We start from the raw sequence: 25408 nt of genomic DNA, 5'->3' as shown, positions 1-25408 counted from the left end.
CTGCATCTCAGACTCTTACTGCTTGGCAATCTTATTTATTTATTTCATAACATTTACATAGTTTTTGATTGTTAACAAAAACAGCATTTAAAGCGGTTTACAGATAGAATGTAAAAAAAATGATCAGTGAATGAAAAAGGTAAAAAAAACCCTCTTTAAAACACTCAAAAAAATTAAAATTGTCTATGATGAGCTAAAAATAATAATGTTAAAATACATGCCAACATACTACATTTCTGGGTAGGTTTGCCTAAATAAAATTGTTTTTAGCAGGTCTGAAAAGAGTCTAGTGAGGGCACCTGCCTCTCAGTAGACTAGGAGTCTCAAAGTTTGGGTGCCACCACACTAAAAGATTGATTTATTACAAATGTTTGTCAAATCCTTGCATGTCTGAACTGGTACCCAGTTTTGCCTGTGTTCTCTCGGGCATGAGTCACGAAGTAAATTACAAATATGCAGAAATACAGTGGAGAACAACTGTGCTTGCTGTAGGGTTTTCTTTTGGGGTGGGTGGGCTTTGACATAGGACCATTAGCCAACCAAGGAGAGGTGGGGCCCGCAAACTGAAAATGCTCTTAAGTGGCTGGATAACAACGCTACCTCTTCCAACCATGGAAATGCTTGCACAGCAATTATACCAGCCTGCAGTCTGGTCTTCACAGGCCATCTGGCAGGAAACTGACTCATGCCATGATGCAGACCATGCAACTTAGCTGCTCACTAGCATGCAGACAAACCATGGCATTTCCAAATAGGGCTGGTAAATATTCTTGTCTGAAACTCCAAACACCCACAGCAAGTTCCTACAGACAATACTGAGGCACATGAGCCAGTTCATTGATGGTTCAACTGGCTCACAGATTTCTGCTGATGTGAGCAGGGCCAGATTTCGGTTTGATGAGGCCCTAAGCTACTGAAGGTATTGGGGGCCTTTATATGTCCAGCTGTCCTTTGTCAACAACAAATGGTCGCTGTTTTTTTTGTGTTGAATATATGCTATATGGTAATTTATGGACCTAATAGGTATCTAAAGCCATTTGTACATAACAAGATACATATGTTGTAATTGTTCAACTGAAATACAATTAAAAATGTTAATAGTGAAATAATTATTAAGCTCTAACCATATGTCAGGAGTGCTCTGATGGTGTTTCCTGCTTGGCAGGGGGTTGGACTCGATGGCCCTTGTGGTCTCTTCCAACTCTATGATTCTATACTCTTGGAAAGCAGAGCAAAATAATGACATCAAATTGTAGTTCGTGGTGGAAATTATGTAGAGCTTTAGTTTGACAGCATCTTCGAAAGGATATAGCTGGAGTAGAAACCTGGTGGTAGTAGACATACTTTACTTAGGGCTGCTGTACATCCAGAATTTGTCCGTCAGAAATAGCATACAGGTGGAATTTCTGAAAATCGGTAAAAATGTCGGGGGGAACTCAGGCAATATGGCAACCATGTAGGAAGTTTAGGGTTTTTTGGCAGAAAAGAAAAGTTTAACAACTTTGCTGGATTCTCACTTTTAGTAAAGTAGGGTTGCCATATTTCAAAAAAGTTTCAAAAGTTCAATTTTATGAATGTCTACTCAAATGTAAGTGCTACTGAGTTCACTAGGATTTACTTCCAGGTAAGCGTGGGTAGGATTGCTGCCTAAGGATAGGATTGTGCTATAAAAGAAATGTCTGTTACACATCTTCACATCATTACATGCCATGTACCAAGTAGTCACTTTGTTAATGAAATAAATGCTAACGAAATAAGTTTAAGTACTTCTCAGAAACTATCACAACAGTGACAAAAAGTATTCCCTAAGTGCTTCCCAGAATTACAGTCTTTAAAGGATCTTTTTTCCATTTTAACCTTTTAAAAAATTAATTTCATCTCCTGTATGATTACCTTTCAGTGAATGCCTGAGATGTATGCATGTATGCATATATTTGCCTTTAGTTAGCTATGCCAAAAAGCAAATTAGAGAGATATATAACAATTAGCAGTTGGCTAAAGATATTGTAGATCAGAGAATATTTTCAAATCTGCATTAAATGGGGTGGAGGATCAAATCCAAGATCATTTTAGAACAAGCCGCAATCGAAAATGTTGCCTGGAAAACGTTGCTTGTCTCTTAAACAAGGTGTAAAAGCTTCCGTGTCGTATCAAAAAAATGATTTATGAAGCAGAAGCCCTCAGGAAATCATATTGCCTACTTTCTCGTTCCTGTCCACAGGGCACCCCCCTCCCCCAATTAAACTTCTGAAAATTACACTGAATCTTGGTGTGTGAGAGGTCATCTTTTCCAACCCAATTTGTATTGCCTGAGATAATCACTCCGCGTCCATCACTCGTTCATAGATGACCCACACGGTAGGAGAGAGATGTATCCTAACACGTCTTGGTGTGTATCATCGTAACCTTCAGCTCGGCAAAAATCAGAAGATGAATGCAAGATGATTAACTCTGGCACTGTTTCCCTGACCTGGTAATAAATGTGTACATGGTTCTGGAAATATTTGTTCATACCATTAGAGAGAGAGAGAGAAATGTATGTTTGTTTGGACTGAGGGAGAAAATAATTTAGGGTTATAAGTCTTATGCTGTTGGAGGTTCGTATTACATGGTTTAGAGATGCCCCCCCCCCTCTTTCTGAAATCAAGAGGGAACAACTAGTATGTAGAAATCAGTCTTAGAAGGCTCGACAAACAGAAGTATCTCCTTAAGCTGCAAGGGTATGGGCATGGTGGTCTTATAGAAAGTCTCTGCCTTGATAGTCCATGATTTGCCTGCATGGTCACAATATAATTCTCTGATTCATTAAGGAGTTTGTGGAAATGATTTGGATTGGGAACATTTGTAATGAAAAGTGGAACTGTTGCTAAAATTCATTGTCATTGAGAGAAGAGCATAAGAGAAGCAAGAGACCACATACATTCCAGAAGCAATGTGAACATCAAGCCAGGTATTACATTACACCAAGGAATTTGAAGCATAGTCCAAATAGATGTTTGTTTTTGTTTCTTACAACTTTTTTAAAATCTTGAAATATCCCTATTTCCCATTATCCAGTTCTGAATTATGACACGCTGCCATTTAAAAAAAAAAGTTAGTGTTTTGCAAATATTTAGCTTTTATTATAACGCAGCACATGTTTGCTCTACTATATGAAATATTTCAAGCCTGACTCAGTTTTCTGAAATGAAATAGTAGCAAACAAGATGGATTCGGTGATCAGCTGCTATAAAAGCCACTGCTTCATTTGAAGATTTCAAAATAAAAATCGCCTTTGGTTCCCATCCATGGAAATGTTGATCAGTTCACAATTTATGTTGATGAACATATAGCATGAGCATATAGCCCTAAACAGCCTCGTCCCTGTATACCTCTCTCCACCCCCATTGTTCAGTTCAGACACTGAGGTCCTCCTCCGAGGGCCTTCTGGTGGTTCCCTCATTGCAAGAAGTGAGGTTACAGGGAACCAGGCAGAGGACCTTCTCAGTCTGTGGAACGCCCTCCCATCAGATGTCAAGGCAATAAATAACTACACAACTTTTAGAAGACATCTTGAGGCAGCCCTTTATAGGGAGATTTTTAATGTTAGATTTTTATTATGTTTTTATATGTGTTGGAAGCTGCCCAGGGTGGCTGGGGCAACCCAGTCAGATGGGTGGGGTATAAATAATCAAAGTATTCTTATTAGCATGGCGACATCTTTTCTTAAAAAACACACACAACTGAAGGTTCACTTGCAGAATTGTTCTCAGTTAGCTTTCATGTTGCTATGATTCATTTGAAACAGGTGCAGACTTTAAGCGTGTTATGGTAAATGGGAAGGGTGTAGACATGGAAGAAGTAGAGTAAACTCTGAATAACTCTAAACATAAATGGTGCTCTGAACATGCATGCTATATAAACAGAGCTAGGGTTCAGACATAGCATTCAGCATGGCAGTAACTTAGGCTGTAATCCCATGAACATTTAACCTGGCTAGGAAGCCAACTGAACACAATGAGGCTTACTAGTAAATATACATAAGATCAAGCTGTACATCCATGGCATACTTCAAAGGCTACCCCGGGATGACTGGTCAATTCATTTAGGAAAGGAAAGAGACTTACGAATGCTTTCAGCCCATATGAGGTCATTCATTCTCAGCCGGTCTTGTGAAAAAAATGCTTCCTTTACAAGACTATGTGGAAATAGCCTGCAGTAATGAGCTAAGGAGAGTTTTGGTATCTGTCTTGCCATGCTACACCAGAGTGGATTGATAAATTAGATTGGATATATTTGCAGTTGTTCTCTAAGAACAGATTCGGGATGGATTTTGGCCATACTCTGTGATGTTGTGCCAGCAGGCATGACTCTGCTTCCTGTTCCAGTGTGTGTGTGTGTGTGTGTGTGTGTGTGGCCAGACTGTGAGATGCCGTTTATGTTAATGGACATTTGCAGGTACATAAAGGCTGTGATATTTTTCTAGAAAAAAAGAGCTACCAGAATTCACCATGGATGCCTCTCTTGTTCACTTATAATGGCTTCCACCTGAGATGTGCAGGAACTGAGTTCTGGTGAGTTCCTGCTGAGGGGGGAAAATCCCCACCTACAGAGGTCTTCTGGACAAGAGATCTTTTGTTAACCACCAACAGGTACCACAGGGTAGGGCACACACCAATACAGAACACACTCAAAAACTCTCAGCCAGGTGACTTGTGGGAGCAAGTCCAGCAGCCTGCCAAACTTTTGGAAAAACACCACCTTCCAGCTTTCAGTGGAATAACCCAGCTGTAGCTTTCCTGTTCTCTACTCCAGTACTGCCCTTGAGTTACACAGTGCTGTTCTTGTTTAGTCATTTAGTTGTGTCCAACTCTACCTGACCCCATGGACCAGAGCACGCCAGGCATTCCTATCTTCCACTGCCTCCCACAGTTTGGTCAAACTCATGCTGGTAGCTTCGAGAACGCTGTCCAACCATCTCGTCCTCTGTCGTCCCCTTCTCCTTGTGCCCTCCATCTTTCCCAACCTCAGGGTCTTTTCCAGGGAGTCTTCTCTTCTCCTGAGGTGGCCAAAGTATTGGAGCCTCAGCTTCAGGATCTGTCCTTCCAGTGAGCACTCAGGACTGATTTCCTTCAGAATGGATCGGTTTGATCTTCTTGCAGTCCATGGGAGTCTCATGAGCCTCCTCCAGCACCATACACAGTGCTAGTTAACAATAAATGGAAGGTTAAGATCATGTGATCCCTTTGTCTGAAGGCTTCGTCCATCTTCTGTGTGCCACCTGCCAGTTTTAAGATCCCACCCCCTGCTTCACCTTGCCGGGCTTCAGAGCCAGCCATGCACATACAGCTCATGCACACCCTTGCACATGTTCATAATGTGCCAGTGTCCATCTTAACTGGCTTTTTAGCATTTCATACTGGCCTGAACACCTGATTCCAACTGAACGTTTCTCCTCCACTGGGGAATATCTCTGGGGCAGTACACATGAAAAATGTTACCTAGGAATGCAAACATGGATTTTGCATTCCATCCTAATACTCTTCACATGTATTCCTTCAGGGAATGTTGGGGAGACATTTGTTCAGAATCAACCCTGAAATAAACAAGCTCCTTGCATCAGAATGCTGTTGCACATTTCAGCGGGACTTGTATCTCGGTGAATCTTCATAGTGTTGCAACCTAGAAGCAGGCCATGTCCAGGCAGGGTTTTTGAATACCTTCGTGCCATGAAGCGAGTAAGATTTTACATTTATACTGAATGCAACTAGTGCAGAAGAGCCTTGATGGGTCAGAACAACAGTCCATCTAGCAGGGGGAAGCACTGGGGAGGAATGCAGCAGCTGCGATTTCCTCTCTAGGAGCTACACACTTGTGCAATCTCTCCCTGAGCAAAGATTTGGCTTCCTGTCTCGTGCAAACTAGACTCTAACCACCTTCCCAATTCATACATGCCACAAAAATGAAATAGCTCATTTATATGCTATTGTGAACCACCCTGTGGTCTTCAGATGTAGGGCGGGATACAAATTTAATAATTAAAAACAGTCTGGCACTATCCCTCTCTCTACACATGGCACGGGCAGCCTAATTCCTCTGGAAACTTTAGAAGTAGACAAGAGGGTATACAGTGGCTTGTTCCCATAGCTTGTGAGTCCCATAGGTTAATTATGTGCTTTGTAAAGGCGTGCTGTACTTTTTAACTTGGGGGTGGGGGCGAGAAAGAAGCGTAGTCTTTGCCATCATTCTGCTTTTACCGATACTTTGGTTTGTATGTTTTCTAGAGAGCAATAGTTGTGGATCTTTCTGTGTTTGTGTTTAAGCCCTACTTAGGGAAGCATCTCAGCAGGAGTCACTAAAACATTCCTGGCTTGTTGCTCAGGAAAAGGTTTGCTGGTGAATTATGAAGGTGGCAACATGGCTGGCAATAACCTAACTAAGAAAGTTGCCAGTGAAATGATGTATTTATTATCTAAACATTCTAGTGCTTTTTAATCCATAGATGCTGCAGTGGAGAGCCTGACATTACAGTGCGGAATTTTTAAGTCCTACCTCGAGGCAAATCTCATACTTACTAGCAAAAATGAAAGTGTGAAATGCTTTTTAATGTATATTTAACAACAGATAGTCTGGTGATTACTGATGTGTATTCTCCTTGGACTTTTCTCTAGCTGTCGGAAGGCTGTGTTAAGAGACAACATTTTTACACATTTATGTTAGCTGCAACTATCAAATGTTTAAGAAATATTTGCAACTGTCCTTTGTTTTATTTTTTAAATGGCAGAAAGCCACAGTATTTTAGCTCTAACCCACCTCAGATTATAGCCAATGGCCTGTTACACACCAGCTCCATGAGTCAAAAGAGTGGGATTTGCCAAGGCTTTTGATGTGAGCTGGTGTAAAATTCAGTTTTAAATATTACTCTAGGAAAAAAGTAAAATAAAACTTAATATTTTATACTGTACTACTACCTTTTTAAATTTCTGCCTCAGATGGTTTGAATTCCTAACAATGTATTTTTTTTTAATACACTCTCAGTTTCATTTAGTTGCATATTTTCCAAAAAGCACATTCTATTAAATTTATTTACTTAAATATTTCCTATAGTGGCACTATTTAATAAGGAATAGAGTGCAATCTAGCTCTCAGCAAGAGTTCATCTCCCATTCTAATGAATGTTAAACAGTTGCACAGCACAAAGATCTTTGCTGTTAAACAGGCCCTATTGAAGGTATTTTAGATCACAAAGCCCCAGTAGTCTACATTTTTGTTTGCTTTGACATTATTAAACCACTATGTTTCTTTAACTATGACTCTAATTAGCGCATTTGCATGGTAGCAAAGTTTGCTTTGTGGACCGACTCCTATGAACACAGTGTTTGCATGTAGTTTTTCTGAGCTTAGCGTTTGATGAGCAGCCAGCGCAGCGCTTTCAATCGAAGTCGATAATTATGCAGAATCAATAAGGTTTTCTTCTTTTGTGTTTGTCTTTGTTGTTTCTTTGATATGGCCTCTAGGATGCTGCAGGCAAAGTGCTGGACCGCTGGGCCATCATGTCCAGGGAAGAAGAGATTATTACCCTTCAGCAGTTTCTGAGGTTCGGGGAAACCAAATCCATCGTGGAGCTGATGGCAATTCAAGAAAAAGAAGGGCAGGCAGTGGCTGTTCCATCTTCAAAGGCAGACTCAGACATAAGGACTTTTATTGAAAGCAATAATCGAACCAGGAGCCCGAGTCTCCTTGCTCACCTGGAGAACAGCAACCCTTCGAGCATCCATCATTTTGAAAACATCCCCAACAGCCTTGCATTCCTGCTTCCATTTCAGTACATAAATCCAGTCTCTGCCCCTCTGCTGGGTTTGCCACCGAACGGCCTCCTGCTAGAACAGCCCACACTGAGACTGCGCGAGCCGAGCCTATCGACCCAGAACGAATACAACGAGAGCAGCGAGTCCGAAGTCTCCCCAGCACCTTTCAAGAATGAGCAGGCATCCAGCAGGAACGCATTGACCAGCATCACAAATGTAGAGCCCAAATCTGAGCCAGCGTCTGTGTCCCCCGTACAGACGTCCACCCCTATCAACGATTTGTCCAAGCCGGAACATACGAAAAGCTCTTTCAGAATTCATAGGATGAGGAGGATGGGGTCAGCATCGCGGAAAGGGAGAGTCTTCTGCAATGCATGTGGCAAAACCTTTTACGACAAGGGCACCCTCAAAATCCACTACAACGCTGTCCATCTTAAGATCAAGCACAGGTGCACGATTGAAGGCTGCAACATGGTCTTCAGCTCGCTCAGAAGTCGCAACCGTCATAGTGCTAACCCCAATCCCCGACTTCATATGCCCATGCTAAGGAACAATCGAGACAAGGATCTCATCCGCGCTACATCAGGCGCCGCTACCCCTGTCATAGCAAGTACAAAGTCCAGCTTAACGTTAACAAGCCCTGGCAGGCCTCCAATGGGTTTTACCACTCCCCCGCTAGATCCTGTGCTACAAAACCCATTGCCTAGCCAACTTGTGTTCCCAGCTTTAAAGACTGTGCAGCCTGTTCCTCCTTTTTACAGAAGTTTACTTACGCCAGGTGAGATGGTGAGCCCTCCAACCTCATTGCCGACTAGCCCTTTAATGCCAGCAGCTGGCACCGTAGAGCAGCTCCCCCTGCCGCCTTCAGAATCAACAGCCCCTGTGTTGATGATGCCCACGCAAGAGGCAAATACTGACCTTGCCCCGAAGAAGAAGCCGAGAAAGTCCAGCATGCCTGTAAAAATAGAGAAGGAAGTTATCGACACCGCCGACGAGTTCGATGACGAAGATGAGGATGTCAACGATAACCGGAGTGTGACTAACGATGGTGGTCATGACAATCACTGTCATTCTCAGGAAGAAATGAGCCCTGGGTTGTCTGTGAAAGACTTCTCCAAAAACGGGAGGAACAGGTGCATTTCGAGGACGGAGCTGAGAAGGGCAGATAGCATGACATCGGAAGATCAAGAGCATGAGAGAGACTATGAAAATGAGTCAGAATCCTCGGAACCAAAACTGTGCGAGGAATCCATGGAAGGCGATGAATCCATGATGCATGAGAGAAACCACACATCCATGATGAACCACGACAGGCCAGATGAAAACCACCACGGCATTTCCCACCAAGATGAAGTTAAGGTGAAGGAAGAATTTACCGACCCTACCTATGAGATGTTCTACATGAGCCAATATGGACTTTACAATGGGGGCAGTGCCAGTATGGCTGCCCTCCACGAAAGCTTCACTTCCACTTTCAACTATAACAGTCCCCAGAAGTTCTCCCCAGAGGGTGATTTGTGCTCAAGCCCAGACCCCAAGATCTGCTACGTGTGCAAGAAGAGTTTCAAGAGCTCCTACAGCGTGAAGCTCCACTATAGGAATGTGCATCTAAAAGAGATGCATGTCTGCACAGTGGCTGGTTGTAATGCTGCCTTCCCTTCAAGGCGAAGCAGAGACAGGTCAGTAAATACCTCATTTATTAACTGGGTTTTCTTAACTTTGGTTTTACATTATACAAGCACATATTTTATGTAGAATATGCACATAGTACACATATATGAATGACCTCTGTGCAGAGTGAGGGTTCATCTACACTTTGCTCCACACATACTAGACAAAGGTCTGGGCTTTCCAGGTCCAGATGGGGGGTTTTGTCCCACACTTTCCCCAGAAAAAAACCCCTGCATTTTAACACCGAATCTGAGCCAATGGCAATTGCCATAAGCTCCAATTCAGCAGAAAAATGCAGGTTTCCTCAAGAAAAGCGCCAGGACAACTACAACGCTCAGACTCACCTGGAAAGCCCAGACCTGTGTCTAGCACAAAAGAGTGGATGAGCCTCAACATTATCTTCATTCCCATTTTTTACCTGGAATAATAATATAAATATTATGTCATCAACTTACGTAATTGATAATAATGCTGTGGAGATATAGTTGGAAATAGATTTTATTAGTACACACAAATGTTTTTGGTGTGCTTGCACACTAGATAGTGGGACTTGCATTAAATCTATACACACTGATATGTGTATAGATCTCCCACTTCTTCTCCAAAGGAATGATTACCTGATATTTTAAGTATCCCATATAAGTTATTTCTATACCTACGACCTACAGTGTTGTCTAAGTTTAAAAGCAGGAGATATAAAACCTTTCCGCAGAGGCTGCCACTTCTGTTACATTCATTGTCTTCTTTCCTCAACTTCCAAGTGAAGTTAAGGAAAAGTTCCTACTTAGAATTATTGAAAATTATATGCAGCGGGCAGTGGGGAAGCTCCTATCAAATGTATGCTAAAATATATAGTGGTCATTTGGTGAAACTGTGCAGCAATTCACGTGGGAAAGCATCAGATATAGTATTAATGCTCAACGTGCATGATTATATTGATGGAGTGCAGCCTTGGAGACCTGAACAAGGTTCCGTTGAAATGTGTACAGGAAGCAGAGCAGCAGTTTTGGGGGGATGTTCCTTTGCACATGTGCCTGAGTTTAGTTCTCTGCATGTATGCATATCCCCATTCCATCAGGTGAGCACTATGCGCCCAGATAAAGGGAAACTCAGGCATATTTTTCACCTTAATAACAGCCTTTCATTTCAGCTGGGCATTGGGATGATATCACACTGCAGTTATGCTACGTCGGTTCTGAAAGAGTTCAGTTTAAACGGAAGCAGCTGGCCCTAAATGTTGTAGCTGTTTTTTAAGAAACAGAGTCCCCTTTTTATTATTCCAAAAAGAAAAGTGTAATGTAGATGGAATTTGCCAAAGTGGGTCAGTGGCAGGTTAACATATTTTTTCCATATTTATGGATTTAAACTCACACATATATCTGCATAAGGTTTCCTTAAAAATTATAATAATAAGGTAATAGATAGACAAAATTAGGACCACGATATGAAGACAGATACATCATTTAAATGCCACCATTTGGGCTGAATCACTTACCTCCCACATACTAAAATTCTCAAGAAGGAAAGGCAATGTATTAAATCCCAGTAGCCCCTAGTCAGTTCATCCTATAACTTGTCCCGTTAAACTGAGCCCCAGTGCCCCCTCCCCCCCATTGTCTGTTCTTAGCTGTCAGAGCTGAGCGGACAGAACTGAGCAAACAAATCAAAATGGAGGACCAAACACTTCAATTCTGATTCACCACAACCTAGTTAAACAGATATATTTAGGACCTTTTCAGACGTTATGTTTTGTCACATGCTAACTCAGGGAAGTGTAGCATGTTCTAAGTAACAAACTTTGATATGGTTTGATCCTGGCTTAAGTGATTTTGATTAGAATAACCCACATTTTCCTAATGGGTGAAGGAGGAGGAAGAGGAAGAACGTGACTCCGATGCTCAGTCCATTTCATTTCTAATCACCTGAACCTTTGTTTAGATAATTTGCTGAACTGGGCAGCTGTGCATAACTAGTTTTATCTCTCTATTTAATGTGTTAAACGTGCCTTAATTTTAAGCACAATGCTAAGCTTGGCCAGGATCCAAAAAATAGTGAAATTCATTCTATTAGCCCAAAGAAACTTTACAGTTGTTTTTCTCCAACAGAAAATCCCCATGGGCAGGGGATGTTCAAAGGAAAACAAATTAAGAATTCCACTGAGCTAGTTCAAGCGCATTGTGTGACCTGAAGAAGCTCTTTGGATCGTGATCTAAGCTTACTTAAGAGTAAACTCCGGTGGAATTTTGGCAGCAGCTTGGCTTCTTTGTGTTGCAAGTGTCATTGTATGAACAATGATAACCAGTCTTCTAAGATCAGTTTGGCTCTGTGGTTTTGAGAAGGTTTGTGTGGCCAATCTGCTTTGCCTCATGGACTTGGAGTCAAATGGTATGCAAACAGAAAACGTATGTCTCTTCCCCCCCTTAAGTCAGTGGGGGGAGAAATAACAAAGTCTATAATATTATTGTGTTCTTTGAAACATAAAAAAGGAGAACCTCGTGTATCATAGAAAATGTCTTTGGATAATATATTTAATTGGCAGCAGTGTTGGATGGACAAAACAGAATCTGATAATGAAGTTCATATGCTGCCTATAATGTATTTGTGAAAAGTTATGATCCAAAGATTTAAAGCTAACCCCCCCCCCAATAATCTCTAGTAGCATTCTTCTAGCTAGTTTTTAAATAACAACTCAAAACAACAAATCCAGGATATGTTGAATCCCTAAATATAATGTATACTTCTGCATTATTCTAGCATACAGCATAGCAGTTTTTTCCTACTCAACCATGGAACAAAGTGAAAAGGAAGTTTGTTCCCTTAATTATTTCCTTTATAAACAGGTACACTGGAGTTCCAGAAATTAGTCTGTGAAGTTCAGAATTGCAAGATCTTCATGTAGTGTGCACTGGAAAGTCTGCAAGATGGTTTTGGCTGAAGTGCTGTCTTTCGCCCTAGGAATTATAAACTTTGAACAACAATCCACATTTCAGTTGTCTGCACAATTTGCCAATGCAGCCTGCACAAATAATAATAATTTCATAAAATTCTAGCAGGTTTCACAAAAGAGCTGGTTACTCAGTATTTCAGTATATGGTGCAGATAAACTATGACTGAAACATGAGTGTGAAAGAATTAGTCAGCGGTCTTAGAGCTGCTTACAAGTTCCTACATTTCTGGAAGAACTCACATGCCAGTGTATAAATGCATTTGAAAGTAGGGCCTGCTTTTCATTGTTAGTTCTTTATATTGACATTATGCCAGTCATTATCTCCAGATAGTGCGGTGAGCGTTTGAGGTAAAATCGTAGCCCAGTGAGCTTTTCTGTAATTTAAGGTTTTCTAGTTGACCTTCTTGGAGATTGTTTCTTAAATGAACTCTTACAGAGGAAGCCCATTAAATGCCTAGCCCTTCAGGTAGCAAGGAAGACCTTGAAGATGTAAACCAGTGTATAGTGCCTTATTGACTCCACTGCCAAATAAGTGGAATAATAACACTGAGTGGAGAACTTATTTCAGTCACCTTAATGGGCTGTTAACTTTAGAACCCAATTATAGCCATTTCAGCACTAATTGCTGTACCAGAAATGTGAAACATCCAGCCTAATGTGCACATGAAGAATGTCACATTTTAACACCATATTTAAGACGGTGTTTGACTGAGCACCTTCATGGAAATAATACTGAGTATTCTTTTAAGTACTCTGGTAAACTCACCGGCTTATGAAGTGTCCTTTAACGATGCCGTTTCAAACAGTTGTCACTCTGCAGGGAAGAACCAAGGAATGGAGGTTCCACGAAGCATTCTTAAAAAATTTAGTATTCTCCTATGACAAAAGAGGCTTCGTTGTTATGCAGAAATTAAGTATTTCACTTGAAGTATTTTTGTTTCTCACAGCAACAGCTAGTTCATTGGGAACTGCACAATCAAATTCCCACCAATCAAGGTATGGGGCCTATCATTCATAGCATCCTTTACCCTCTCTCCTGCCAGTTCAGGAATCAGGCAGGCAAGGGAACCCATTGACGGCAATGTTTGAAAGGGAATCTTTCCAAAGCTGTATCTTCTGTAAATCGTTTCCCTGGGCTATTCCTTTCCAAAAAATAAATAAATTCATTTCTCTTCCCAACCTTCAGTTTTAGCCTTTCTGCCCTTTCCCCTCGTGCCAAAAGGTAGCAGAAACATTATTGACAATCAGCAATGGCAAAGGACAATGTCTCAAGACTACAGAACAACCCTAAGAAAAATGAAAGAGGGAACCTGGAAGGATAATCTTTCTTGCCTATTAGAAGAGTGCTTGTTGAAGGGTCATGGGGGGGGGCAGTAGTAGAAATGGGAAAGATATGTCATTTTAGGCAGACAGATGGGGAAGAAGTATAGAACTGTTATAGCCCTCCTATCCTTTGCCTTTTGAGGCTTCTGCATGCAGAAAGGCGACCATATTTAGAATACTCTTTGGCCAAGACAGTGTAATTCACCCATGGGGATCAGTGATTTCCCCCATGCCCTCTACAGGCAGGTGACGAAAACCTTTGGATCAAACTGTCAGGCGTCTCCCCTCTTGTAAGAACTCAGTCCTGCCTAGTATTAAAGAAGAGCTACACGACTTTGTAGCCCATCAGCTGTGCACTTCAAAGTACAAGGAGCACAGGGAAGCTCTGTTTTTAATTTCCTGCTTGAGACTGCAGTTGCAGGGGGATTTCAGGTGAAGGACCACACTTCATGGTTTGTGGGCTACATTTGCCTTGGTGGGACACAAGTTGTATTGACAGGCTTTAAAATGAATGAAAGTTGCTCCTTTCTTTCTTTCTTTCTTTCTTTCTTTCTTTCTTTCTTTCTTTCTTTCTTTCTTTCTTTTTATCAGCCCAAGGCCTGCTAAAGTTAATATCCATTTTCTATTGCTATCAGCAATTGGCAATGAAAATCTTTCTTTCTTTCTTTTTACTTTGGGTCTGGTTAGTTCATGTTACTTCACTTTTTATTTCCTAAATTTATGTAAAATACATGCACTTCCAACAGCTCCAAGTTGCAAAGAAAGGAACTTTATGCTTTGCCTTTCTTTGAGTGAAGGATGCTAATTGTTGAAGTTTGTTTTTAAATTTTCGCAGAACCAAAAGCATGTGTGTTTGTCTGCAAGGTGGGAAAGGTGATTGAGCCCCATGAATAAATTTAAAAACAAAATAATATTTGCTCAGGGTGACTTATAAATAAATATGAGGCAACTATTGGTGCCAAGTGTGATTCTGCCATTAGGTTGCTAGTTAAATCAGTCCAGATTTAAACTTGTAAACTCCTTGATTTGTATGGAGAAAGACATCTGTATTTGGTTTATTAAAACCTGCTGATGTTTCCAGAACTAAATTTGTGTGCAGATAGGCCTCTGGGTAGTTATATCAAGAAAGCGGAAGCATATACAACTTGCTCATCTAGTTACCTGACTTCCAGCCCTGTACAGGTGTGCTTGAATAAATTAACATCAAATACCTCTGATGAGCCACTGCATACATTATCAACAAAGGTGAAGATGTGAAAACATGTTACCTGCCTCCTGTTATCACCTCTTCAACACAACAGCAACCTTCCCCCCCTTTTCCCAACCATCCCGCTACGTTTGGAAACTTATAAAGCAAACTTTTTGAGATTGCTTTCCCAAGAAGTGTATGCAATTTGGGGATCCCATAGCTACAAAAAAGAAGGTACTTTATACTAGTTTGTAGTTGCCTTAAATCTATTTTCAGTTGGCTGTGGCTTCCAACTCTGTAGATGAAGACATAGCGTATAGCTCTTTGGGTAATCATTTCATCAGACAACTTTAAATAGTTAGTGAAATTGTGTTTTTCTTTCTTTAAAAAAAGATATCTGGACTTCAGTTGGTGCCCTAACTAGTAGCCCATTCAACTGGTTTATGGGCACTGCTTTGCAGGCCTAGGAACTACTTTCTTGTCTTGGAGAATCTACCATACAGACCAAACTTTCTTTTTATTTACTAATGTCCTCCTCAGTTAACTTCATTGCTATCTTCATGGGGGGGGGGGATTCAGAAGTAGGTTCAACCATAATGTCTATCATTATTACTACAACTACTACCATTATACTGTCATTTTCAGAACTCTCTTGGTTTGAAAATGGCTATGAATCCCATTGTAATTTTAGACTCCCAACGGTACCAAGACTTTACAAGGGCTGGCAAATAATAAATCCAGCACAAAGTTCTTCATCCAGTGACCTTGGCAAATCCCTGTTTTTTTGAATAAAGGCATTTCTGGTTGAACATGAGTTCCTTAGATACTTCCCATTGGTCCCCCTTTAACACTGTCCTGATCACATGGCTGCTCATTTGCAAACTGTTCTCAGGTAACATTCATATATATATTTTAAAGCGCACTATTAACTGCATCTAAAAGTGTCATATAAAATGTAAAGCACTATCACTTTAAAGGCAGCTGGCGACCTCCTTGAAAGGGGAAAAATATCAGTGTGTTTAAGTTGGCTGAAATCAATTGTCTTCACAAAGGTATGCTGAGATATAATGAAGTTGATAGAAAAGCTGATTGTTCTGTATGTGTTTGCAGTGTTAGAATAGTATCTAAATCCACAACTAGATGCAATTTAACTGTAACCAGGCAATTTTAAAACAATGCAACCCTGTCAAATAAATTGATATTGCAGGAAAGTTAAGCTAAAGCATGGCGTTAATTGCTTTTCTCAGAGAGCTTCAGGTGCCTTTCTTGAGACATAATGAAGACCATATACGCTGGTGCAGAAGAAAGAAATGGGGATTGTGAAAAAAGAGGGGTTTTGCTAAGTCTAAATATATGCTATCCTGTAAAGATTAGGACAGTCAGCAGAGATAAGAGACAGATTAAAAGCACTTGTTAAACAAAGCCATGCACGAAGGAAATCTTTACCAGAATCCATGTGTTTCACACTCATTATTACAGATGAGAATTTCTTGTATGACTGAACCATATGGCCATTATGTGGCTTTTCCAGAAGTAGCTCCCAAGAACTGTTTTCCTCTTGGTTTTTAGCTCTGCAAATGCATCATCTGTCCCAACCCCCCCTTTTCCCTTTTAAAAAGAAAATTAGCAGTTAAGGCCAGCTATGGCAGCTTTTAGAAACTCAATATTTACCTGGCAGTTTACCATTTAGTGAAGTGTGCCGTAGCAGTTATTACCCTATTAGAGAGAGAGATTATTGGATAGAGCTGTAGTATCTTCAAAACCAGTCTGAGAGAAGAATCATAGAGATGGAGATAGCAGCCTGTTTGTTGACATTTCAGTGGTGAGCACTATCCACAAGATTTGAAACCAATCTCTTTTCTGTTTTCTAGGAACAAGAATTTGTAAATAGATACTCCGCTATGAATGTTTAAAAGAAAACTTCCCTTAGCACAAAAAGTGAGGTAAATTCGGAACTCGTTTCATATTTAAGTTTGTCTTTTAAAGCCCTTTTTGATCATGAAATCATCACCGACGGTTTGCTATGGTCAACAGACCAGAAATAAACCATACTGTACACCAAAAATATTAAATATGAGACAAATACAGAAGTGTAACTTAACAGCAGCAGCTCAGTTACATACAGAATAACAAATAACTTGGGGCAATGCCCTATCTTTTTAAAACAACAACAAACAAACCAATCCCTATTGTACTGTGTAATAATTCAGCTTTCTTGTGGGCTCTCTGGCACAAGCTGAAATGGGGCAAGAAGAGCTGGATCTGCCAAGAGGAGAAGGGCCGTGAGATTTGGGGGGGGGGGAAGGGAGGGAGCTCTGGTGGTGATGGAGAAAAGGGTCTCATGCCACTGTGGCCGGGCACCTCTATAAGACAAGGGGAGTTAGCTGGCTAGGTCCTGATCTGCCGCCTCAGAACAGGCAGCTGGCAAAGCCAACTAAGGGAGAGGCAGAGATTTTGGACACAGATTTTGCCACCAAGGGCACACAGCCCCCACCCAGGTCGGAACAGTCCTTTGCAAGTGCAGTCCTCTTGCCCAGAATAAGAACTGCGCAAATGACTGGTCCCATCACACTCTTTAAAAGCAGAGAAGGAAGAGCGCACACACTCTTTGGGGCAACGTAGTCACTTGTGCCTGGCTCCGTGTCCTAGAATTGTGTTTACAAGTTGTTGAACCTTGTGTTGAACCCTTCTTGCTGAATCTGAGACTGTGCTCTGACTTCACCAACAAAGCTGCTGGGATTTCCAGAGTCTTTTGTTCGAGGACTGAAGCTAGGGCAGCTTTTTAAAATGTAGCTGTCAGGGGCTCAGGAGCAGAAGCACAGGAAATGGAGAGCGAAGGGGAAGAATCTGAGGGCAGCATAGGAGAAGACGACAGTGGCCCGAGAGATTCCATGAGCCTCTCCAGCGAATCGGAAGATTCACAGAAGGGGGCGCCGATGGCCAGGGCAAGGGGGGTCCCAGGGGGGACACGCCAGGAGCAAGGGGCCAGCGGTGACTCCCAGAGCAGCGGCTGGAGATCAGGACCAGCTTCCCCACCAGAGCGTAGTGGGGGGGAAGAATCCCAGGTATCAGGGCCAGCGTCTCCTCCAGGAGGGAGAGAAGATGAGTTAGGGCTGACCACGCCTCCATCGGGGAGCGAGGGAACGGTCAAAAGGAAGGTTGCCGACTGGGCGCGCGTGCCAAGTTCAAATGTACAGGCGAGCGGCACAGCAGGTAGCCCGGATAGGGAACCAGGTCCTAAAGCCCGCCGGAAGGTGGGGAGTGAATCCAGGGACTCAGCGTCAGAAGAGTCCAGAAAGGGTGAGACCCCAGCGGGCAGGAGGGCCCAGAGGAGGAAGGAGCTAAGGAAGAGGTGGAGCAAGGCTAGAGTCTTAAACTGGTGTGGAAGGGGAGGAGATTCAGACGGAGCTTCGGCGGTCTAGGGTTTAAGACGTAGAGCTGCGCGCTACGGCTTTGAAATGGAAACTGAACTTCAATAAAGACTTTTGTATATAACGACGACCTGGCGTTGGTCCTCTGTGAGCTGGGACCTGGAGCAGCTCTGACAGTAGCTTTCTCCCATAAGAAGAGTTATCACTGCCTATATGAAGAAGAAAGCAAGGTTGAAAAAGCTTTCCGTTTGCCCAAACTAGTCTTACTGTAAAAACCTATCCGTGTATTTGTTTCTGAGGAGTGAAACAGAGGAAGGTGAGCAGGCTAGGATTTAGTTAGGTAGAATGTTGCATTAGTTCATTAATTTTCACAATCTTCCCAGATTTAGACCTCTTGCGTCAGATTGTATGATTTGAAGCACAAGTTGTAAATTCAGGATAAAAAGCTGTTATATACTAGGCCTTCTACTTTATGGAGTTCCTCACTTCTTGTATGAACTGCTTTCCAGCTGAGCCCTTTTTCTCTTATCTGCTTTCTTTCCTATGGAAAACTCTCGGGCCGGTGTCTAAGCTTGAGAGATCTTAGCTAAAAGCAGAAAGGAGAAAAGAGTTAATGTTTATACCTGGTTATTTCAAGTCATGGTTTTTGCATTGTGTATTCTGACGGTTAAAAAGAACAAGTCATCTTTAAATCCATTTTTAAAAAAAATATACTGACAGCCACCGATCTTGTTTCATACAAGTAAGGAAAAGAACAAGTTGGATCGGTTAGCTGGGCCCTTGATGTGTGACAAAGATCCATTAGCGATCACACAGTGAGAAAAGGAGCCAGGTTGTTAGTAGAGGGGACAGCCCTGGTCGCCAGATATAGAAGCAGCACTAATTCTACAGCCTTTTTAGCCTGTACCGTCACAAAGAGGGCACAGCTGGGTCACTCGGCTCACTAGTAATTGTGTTTTACAGACTTCTAAAGCAATTGGCTCAGTCAGTCCCAATTCAATAAAAGTGGAGAGCGAGAGCACTTTTGTTCTATTTTTTTTACTTGAAATTATTTCATTCAGCAGTCTGTCTTTTTTATTACCAGGACTTGACATTAGCACTCCAAGCTATATTAGCATCCATTTCAGCAGTTCAGTAATGGTATTAAAAAAACACTTAACTTCAACGGTGAATGGTTGTATGACAGTGCCATAAAAATCCACATTAAAAAAAACTTATGTATTTGTCCCTGCAATTTCCCCCCCCCCCTCACTTGTTTAACCGCTTCAAAACTGTGCTGTCATTTGCAAAAAAAACTTTTTGCTCTGACGGAAACCCAAGAGAGACCAGCTCAACTGCTCTCCTCACCCCCTTGTTTCCCAGAAGTGGGGAGAAATGAGAGCAATTTAAAGGCAAATAAAAATAAAAATCCAGGAGCCCAAATGTCTGTTGTTTAGGAACTGGAGGGAAATAACCCTCCATTTACCACATCTGTTCCAAAACATACTGATGTCAATGAGTATTTGCCTGTTGGGTTCAATAGGTAATTAAAACAGAAGCCAACCAAGGAAGGACTAATAAACTCAAAATACCTGAGGTAAAAGTGTTTGGCACCTTGCGCCTTTGTGGGACTTATTTTGAACCCAGCACTCTCTAAGTACTTGGAAAGAGACCTTAAGTACCTTGGCAATGCAGGATGCTCATAAATGACAACATTAGGTTCTAAATTTTGATTAAACCTTCTGTAATTAATCAATGGTAGATATGAAGCAGTTGTTGGGGTCCAGAGCTGCAAAATGCTCAAGACATAAAACATTACAAAGTAATTAGAGCGAGCTCCTTCACCAGAGAAAGGATTGCCTTCAATAAAGAGGTAAATGATAGCACCGTGTTTATTGTGGACGTAGGCAGCCAGTGCAATATGATAAACTGCAGGAGATACACATATCAGTAATCATCTGCATTATTAGTGTCATTAATCATAATTCTAAAAATATGACAGCAGCCGCCAACTTTTGACCAATTTTCCTTCTGCCTGTTGGCCGTTATAACTTCACTAATAGACCGCAGAGCTCCTGTGTGTGTGGCAGTTTTGCATTGAGAATGGAAGGTTAATTATATTTCAGCTGCTGATTCCTTCTCTCCTTGGAAAAGCCTTAGCACTTTGACAATCCCAGGAGCTTGCTGCTGTTAAACCAGTAAAACTTCTTTATTGAAATTTTCTTTGTTGGTCAGGAGTGAGTAGATGTTTCAAATGAGATATAAGCGCCAGGCTGGGACGGTTGCTCACCATCCTTGCTGTAAAGTAATCCTTAGAAGCCAAGCTGAATTCATACTTCCCTCTTTGCTTGGGCCTCCGGTGGATAGGTTTTTCTTAAAAAAAAATGTCTCTCAGAATTTAATAACCAAAAACAATAGTTAGTACAGAACAATTTCGTGGGATCCCAGCACTTTAATCTGGAGCTGGTGCAGATACCGTGTGTGTGTGTGTGTGTGTGTGTGTGTGTGTAAGAGAGAGACAAAGTCAAGAAGGCACTTATAACAAGCATAGTGTGTTTAAAATACTGTCAACGTCCAACAGTAGTCCAAAACACCTTTGGACTAGGGAGGAGCTGTAGCAGGTGGAGATGGAGCAGCCAGATTTGAGGTAGGATGCTAAGATAAGTAAGGTCATGGAAGGAAAGTTTCCCCACCTCCTTCTTCCCCACATTACATTCTGCATTGTTCAGGAGCCGCCACCCCCATCCTGCAGCTAGCCATTTCAGGGAGTGTAGGTACCTTCAATGGGGGAAAGTTGCCAGGGGAACATTTCCCCACGAACTTCTTTTAGTCAGTTTATCTTAGAACCCAAGCCAAAGTAACTCTGATTCAAGAACGCTTGACTTCATTATACGATAATATTTATTGTCATTGTCCCATACAGAACAACAAAATCTACATCAGACATTCAAAAGCCAACAAGCCAGCTATCCCAGGCTGGTTAACCCCCTAAAAACTCCGATACCCCATAATTAAATACAATATACTCCCATAGAAACTACCTTACAATGCGTTTAAAACCAAAATCGCATTTGGATAGAAACTTGTTTCTCAGGTGGCTAATCCTAGTCTTTATAACCAAGTACCTTCTTCCAGAAGGCAGAAGCTGAAAGAGATCATTTCCGGGGTGTGCACTATCCTGCGCTATCTCTGCAGCTTTCTTATGGCACCTGGAAGCATAGATTTGATCCAAGGTGGGAAGAGTGCACCCAATTATTCTCCCCACAGTCTTTACAACCCTGGACAGCATTGGTTTTTCCCTGACCGTGCAGCTCCCAAATCACACACAGAGACCATAAGTTAATACACTCTCAACAGTACAATGGTAAAATGCCATCAACAGGTCCTTTGAGAGATTATTTTTCCGGAGGAGTCTCAGAAAATATAACCTCTGCTATGCTATATCAGGTCTTTACTGTTTTCTCCCCAGGTTAGGTCATCTCTCAACTCCATTCTCAGAAATTGGAACACCAAAACCTGTTCCACACACTTCCCCTCAACTTCCACATTCCATATGACTTCCATAATTTCAAATGCAGTCCACGTGTTATCCACAGTCCTTATCCTAAATTAACAAGTAGCCCATAGCACAATGCCAGCTTATCCAACTGAAAATGACGTCAGTTTTAGGACTATTTCTCCAAGCTCTAATTTCACCCCTAACTCAGGGGGATTATATTGTAAAACTTGTTACCATTATACTCATTTTGGTTTGTAACAGGAGGCCATTATCTCAGATAGGCATGCATGTTCATCACACCTTCACTGTAGCATATAGTAATAAGCTTACATTCGTGGGCTGAAGTTTAGCACATAAATGTACATTACAATCATATGATATGGAAAGCTGAACTGTGCTTTTTCAATACAACACAACACAAGTGCTTTTTCGGCAGAGGATGTTCACACATTTCACTGTGAGTCATAAAAGGGAGAATAATCAACTGATGGGCATGCATGTGTGAGCACTCTCCTTTTCAACCATTTCCTTTCAAAGTTCTGCATATATCCAGCGTTTAATTCAAAGTGCATTCCAAAGTGTGCTGCAAATTCTCCGAGCCTGCTAGGAGCAAGGTTATGCTGGAGACTTTATATGTTTTAGTTGGTCGAGGTCAATTCTTTATTTATACGGCTATTAGCCCATAAAGTATGTACGAACATAAAAGCACAGAAGCATAAGAACCAATATTTCTAACAACAGAAGGTGAACACCACGATGCAAGGGTGGGTCATTGAGCAGTGACAAATACAGCTTGGGGCCCGGAAAGATCCAAGGGACGGTTCACAGAAAAAGGAAAACTGGAGACGAGATCCGTCATGCACTCTCATCATAACTGTCCGATTAGTTTTGGTGTTGTTGTTGTTTTTGGTGGTTTTTGTGTGTGAGATAACCGCATTCAGGAATCTCGCCACCTGCAGAGTTACAGAAGGATCTGTATCCTGCAAAAGCAGTGCGGCATGTGACTCAACAGGCCTGCCAACCAAGCGCAGTAAAGCAGGACCAAGGAATTTAGTCCTGGCTATGCTATGTAGGGGACAGTTGAACATTATATGTGGAAGAGATTCAACTGTTTTCCCGTCACACTCGCATAGCGGAGACACCAAACCCTTGGAAAATCTGTGGCTCAGCAGGTTCGATGGAAAAACATTGAACCTTGCACGAATAAATGCAAGTCGGTGTGGTACAGATGAAAGAGATGACATGTATGATGGAAGGCCAAGTGGTGGGGTTATTCCGTGATACCTGGGGGAGCAGACACCCCCACCCCTGGAGAGGTTGTGTTGATTTTCAATGTATATGTTTTAGTTGCCTTACATGAACATTGTAATCACTCAAAGGGATTTGCACCACAGTGAACCAAAATAGCCACATAGCGTCACGGGGACATCGCTTCATCGGTTTTTTTCTGAGGTCATCATTATTATTTCTAATATAAAATAATAATTTTTATCTTCTATATGACCCTTTATGAGAGCTCCTAGCAGAGCTGTTTACACACAAAAAAGGCACAAAATATATCACAGCCTATATATTTTCCTAGCCTGCTTCTTTGCAATGGGGGAAGAGGGATTGCAGAACTTGCCTAAGTGATGTGTTGGAACACAAGTACATTGTAGGTGGCATTCCAATACAGCACCACAAAACCAATTTTAGGGTTTTGCTTTTCATTTTGCAATTGAGCAGTATATAAATTAAGCTAAATTATAAAAGTTATACCACTGCAATAGGCAGACAAGTCAACTTAAAAATATCAAAGACTGGGATTTTGGCCTTTTATTTATTATTTGTTCACCAACTGGTGAACAAGGTGGCACTGGACCCAGTTCAGAGATCCCCAAACAGTGTAAAAATTGCCTGCTTGGATGTTCTGATAAGAAAGGGGAGGAGGAAGTTTGGATTAAATATTTCATTTTAAAAATCACTCTCACTTCAAAATACGTTCCGAGAAATAAATCTCAGGAAGTTGTTATTCATTGAGAAGGAATTTTGCTTTTTGTGGGTAGCCTATAAAAAAGCCACCAGAGTTATGTTCCACAGGTATGTATGAAGCTTTTGTGTGTAGATGAAAAACCTAGATAATGGCAGGGGCCTGATGATACCAAGCAACGAGGTCTATGAAGCTGGCCTGCCTAAATGGCTGCTGTCTTCTATATCTGAGAAAAAATAGTGGATAAATGTTGATAATTTTGGTCGATCTTTTCATTTAAATTTTCTAGCCCAGTTTGCATCCATGCAGCTGGTAAAGCGTGAGGTTGACGTGTCACAATGAAACTTACAATCGCTCCTGAATAACTCTGGCAACTAACGCCAATGGTTTGCTTCTTGTTTGTAATGCCTTTTGATCTTTTAATGAACAACAATAGTAATATATTTCGAATGTGCCTTGACCTTGATGCTTGTGAGCACATGCAGCTGTTGGAAAAATGTAATTCTGTTCACACCGTAAGAGCCATCTCATTTAACACCTCAACAGGTATGTACTGAATTACCAGGCTGTTCTGGAGTGCAGCGCTCTCAGGTCTTGCTTCTATGACAGAACTGCACTAGCAGATGACATGGCAGGCAGAAAACTCCACGCTAAAACCCCTTGCATGACCTGCCCAAACATCATAATATCACTATCAGCAGAAGCGTGCATTCCTTGGTGATAACAAATTGCTTTTCCTTTTACTCTGGCTCTGCATTTTGTATGCAAAAGTCTTGGCCGCCCCTGCCAGCAGCCCAATAATTCTTGCTAACATCTTCCGAGTTACAGCATTTATAAAGTTGCAAAGTGGGGTAAACAAACCATCTGTTTGGCTTTACCATATATGTCATGCTCTCTTATTAGCATATTACGATTCATTTAGTAAACAAATTTGGTGATTTTGTTCATGTCAAAGTCAGAGGGAGCTTGAAGATGATTAACATTCCTGGGACAGGCACATTAATACATTGCTTCCTCTGCAAAGTTAAGTGGCTTCTCGGGAGAATCGCCCCTTGTTGACAAGATGAGACTGTCAATTTTGTTTGCCTGCCACATTAGGGGCCATAAGGGGATGGCAAGCTCTGAGAATGAGGAACGGTGGAGGCAGCATCATTCACTGCGAATTGAGAAAAGAAGTCTAATTCTGATAAATGGTCGACCCCAATACATCCTACCTGTTATTACAACAGACGTGCCGTATCTGTGCAGTAAATTAGTTAAACCCCTAAAGAGTTTGGTGAGAGCTTATCTTCAAGTGAATAATTTGAGTGGAAAGGGAGCTGTCTTCGTGACCAGTGTGAATGATTTGTTTCATATTGAAAGGGATGGTAATGACTGGGGCTCCACGTCTAATTTGCAAGAATTTGCTTGTCCTTTATTTCCCGCATTTAATAAGCACTTCTTTACTTCTTCTTCTTCTTTTCTTTTCTTTTTTTTAATAGGTGCTGAACTGTATTTTACCTTTTGGATTTTCTTCCAATGAAAGGTTAATATTTTCTCAGATTCTATGCAATTCATTAAAAAAAAGCTTTAGAAACAAATGTCACTTGTGCTGCTGGAGTAGAATGTTTTGCATTTCACTGGGCAGCAAAGTAGTGCCCAGTCTACAGCCACTGCTCCAAAACGCTGGCAAT

General features: G+C 41.5%; 1 protein-coding gene across 10 annotated transcripts in view; it reads left to right on the top strand.

Moving 5' to 3' along the window:
- The window catches only part of BNC2 (basonuclin zinc finger protein 2), a 415468-nt gene that overhangs the window by 376776 nt on the left and 13284 nt on the right, over window positions 1–25408 (top strand). For 7 of the 10 annotated variants that reach the window (XM_083718498.1, XM_083718501.1, XM_083718497.1 and 4 more), the window contains one exon: window positions 7497–9466. In XM_083718498.1, the coding sequence (XP_083574624.1) occupies window positions 7497–9466 (1970 nt within the window). Of the gene's footprint in view, window positions 1–7496; window positions 9467–13352; window positions 14236–16788; window positions 16861–25216; window positions 25261–25408 lie in introns of those variants that run through there. The other 3 variants (XR_014559322.1, XM_083718496.1, XM_083718503.1) reach the window with 3 other exon arrangements.

Source organism: Podarcis gaigeae (genome assembly GCF_964106915.1).
Source record: "Podarcis gaigeae genome assembly, chromosome: 17".
Lineage (NCBI taxonomy): Eukaryota > Metazoa > Chordata > Lepidosauria > Squamata > Lacertidae > Podarcis > Podarcis gaigeae.
The sequence above is the reverse complement of the archived record's forward strand: the minus strand, read 5'-3'. Positions and strand labels throughout refer to the sequence as shown.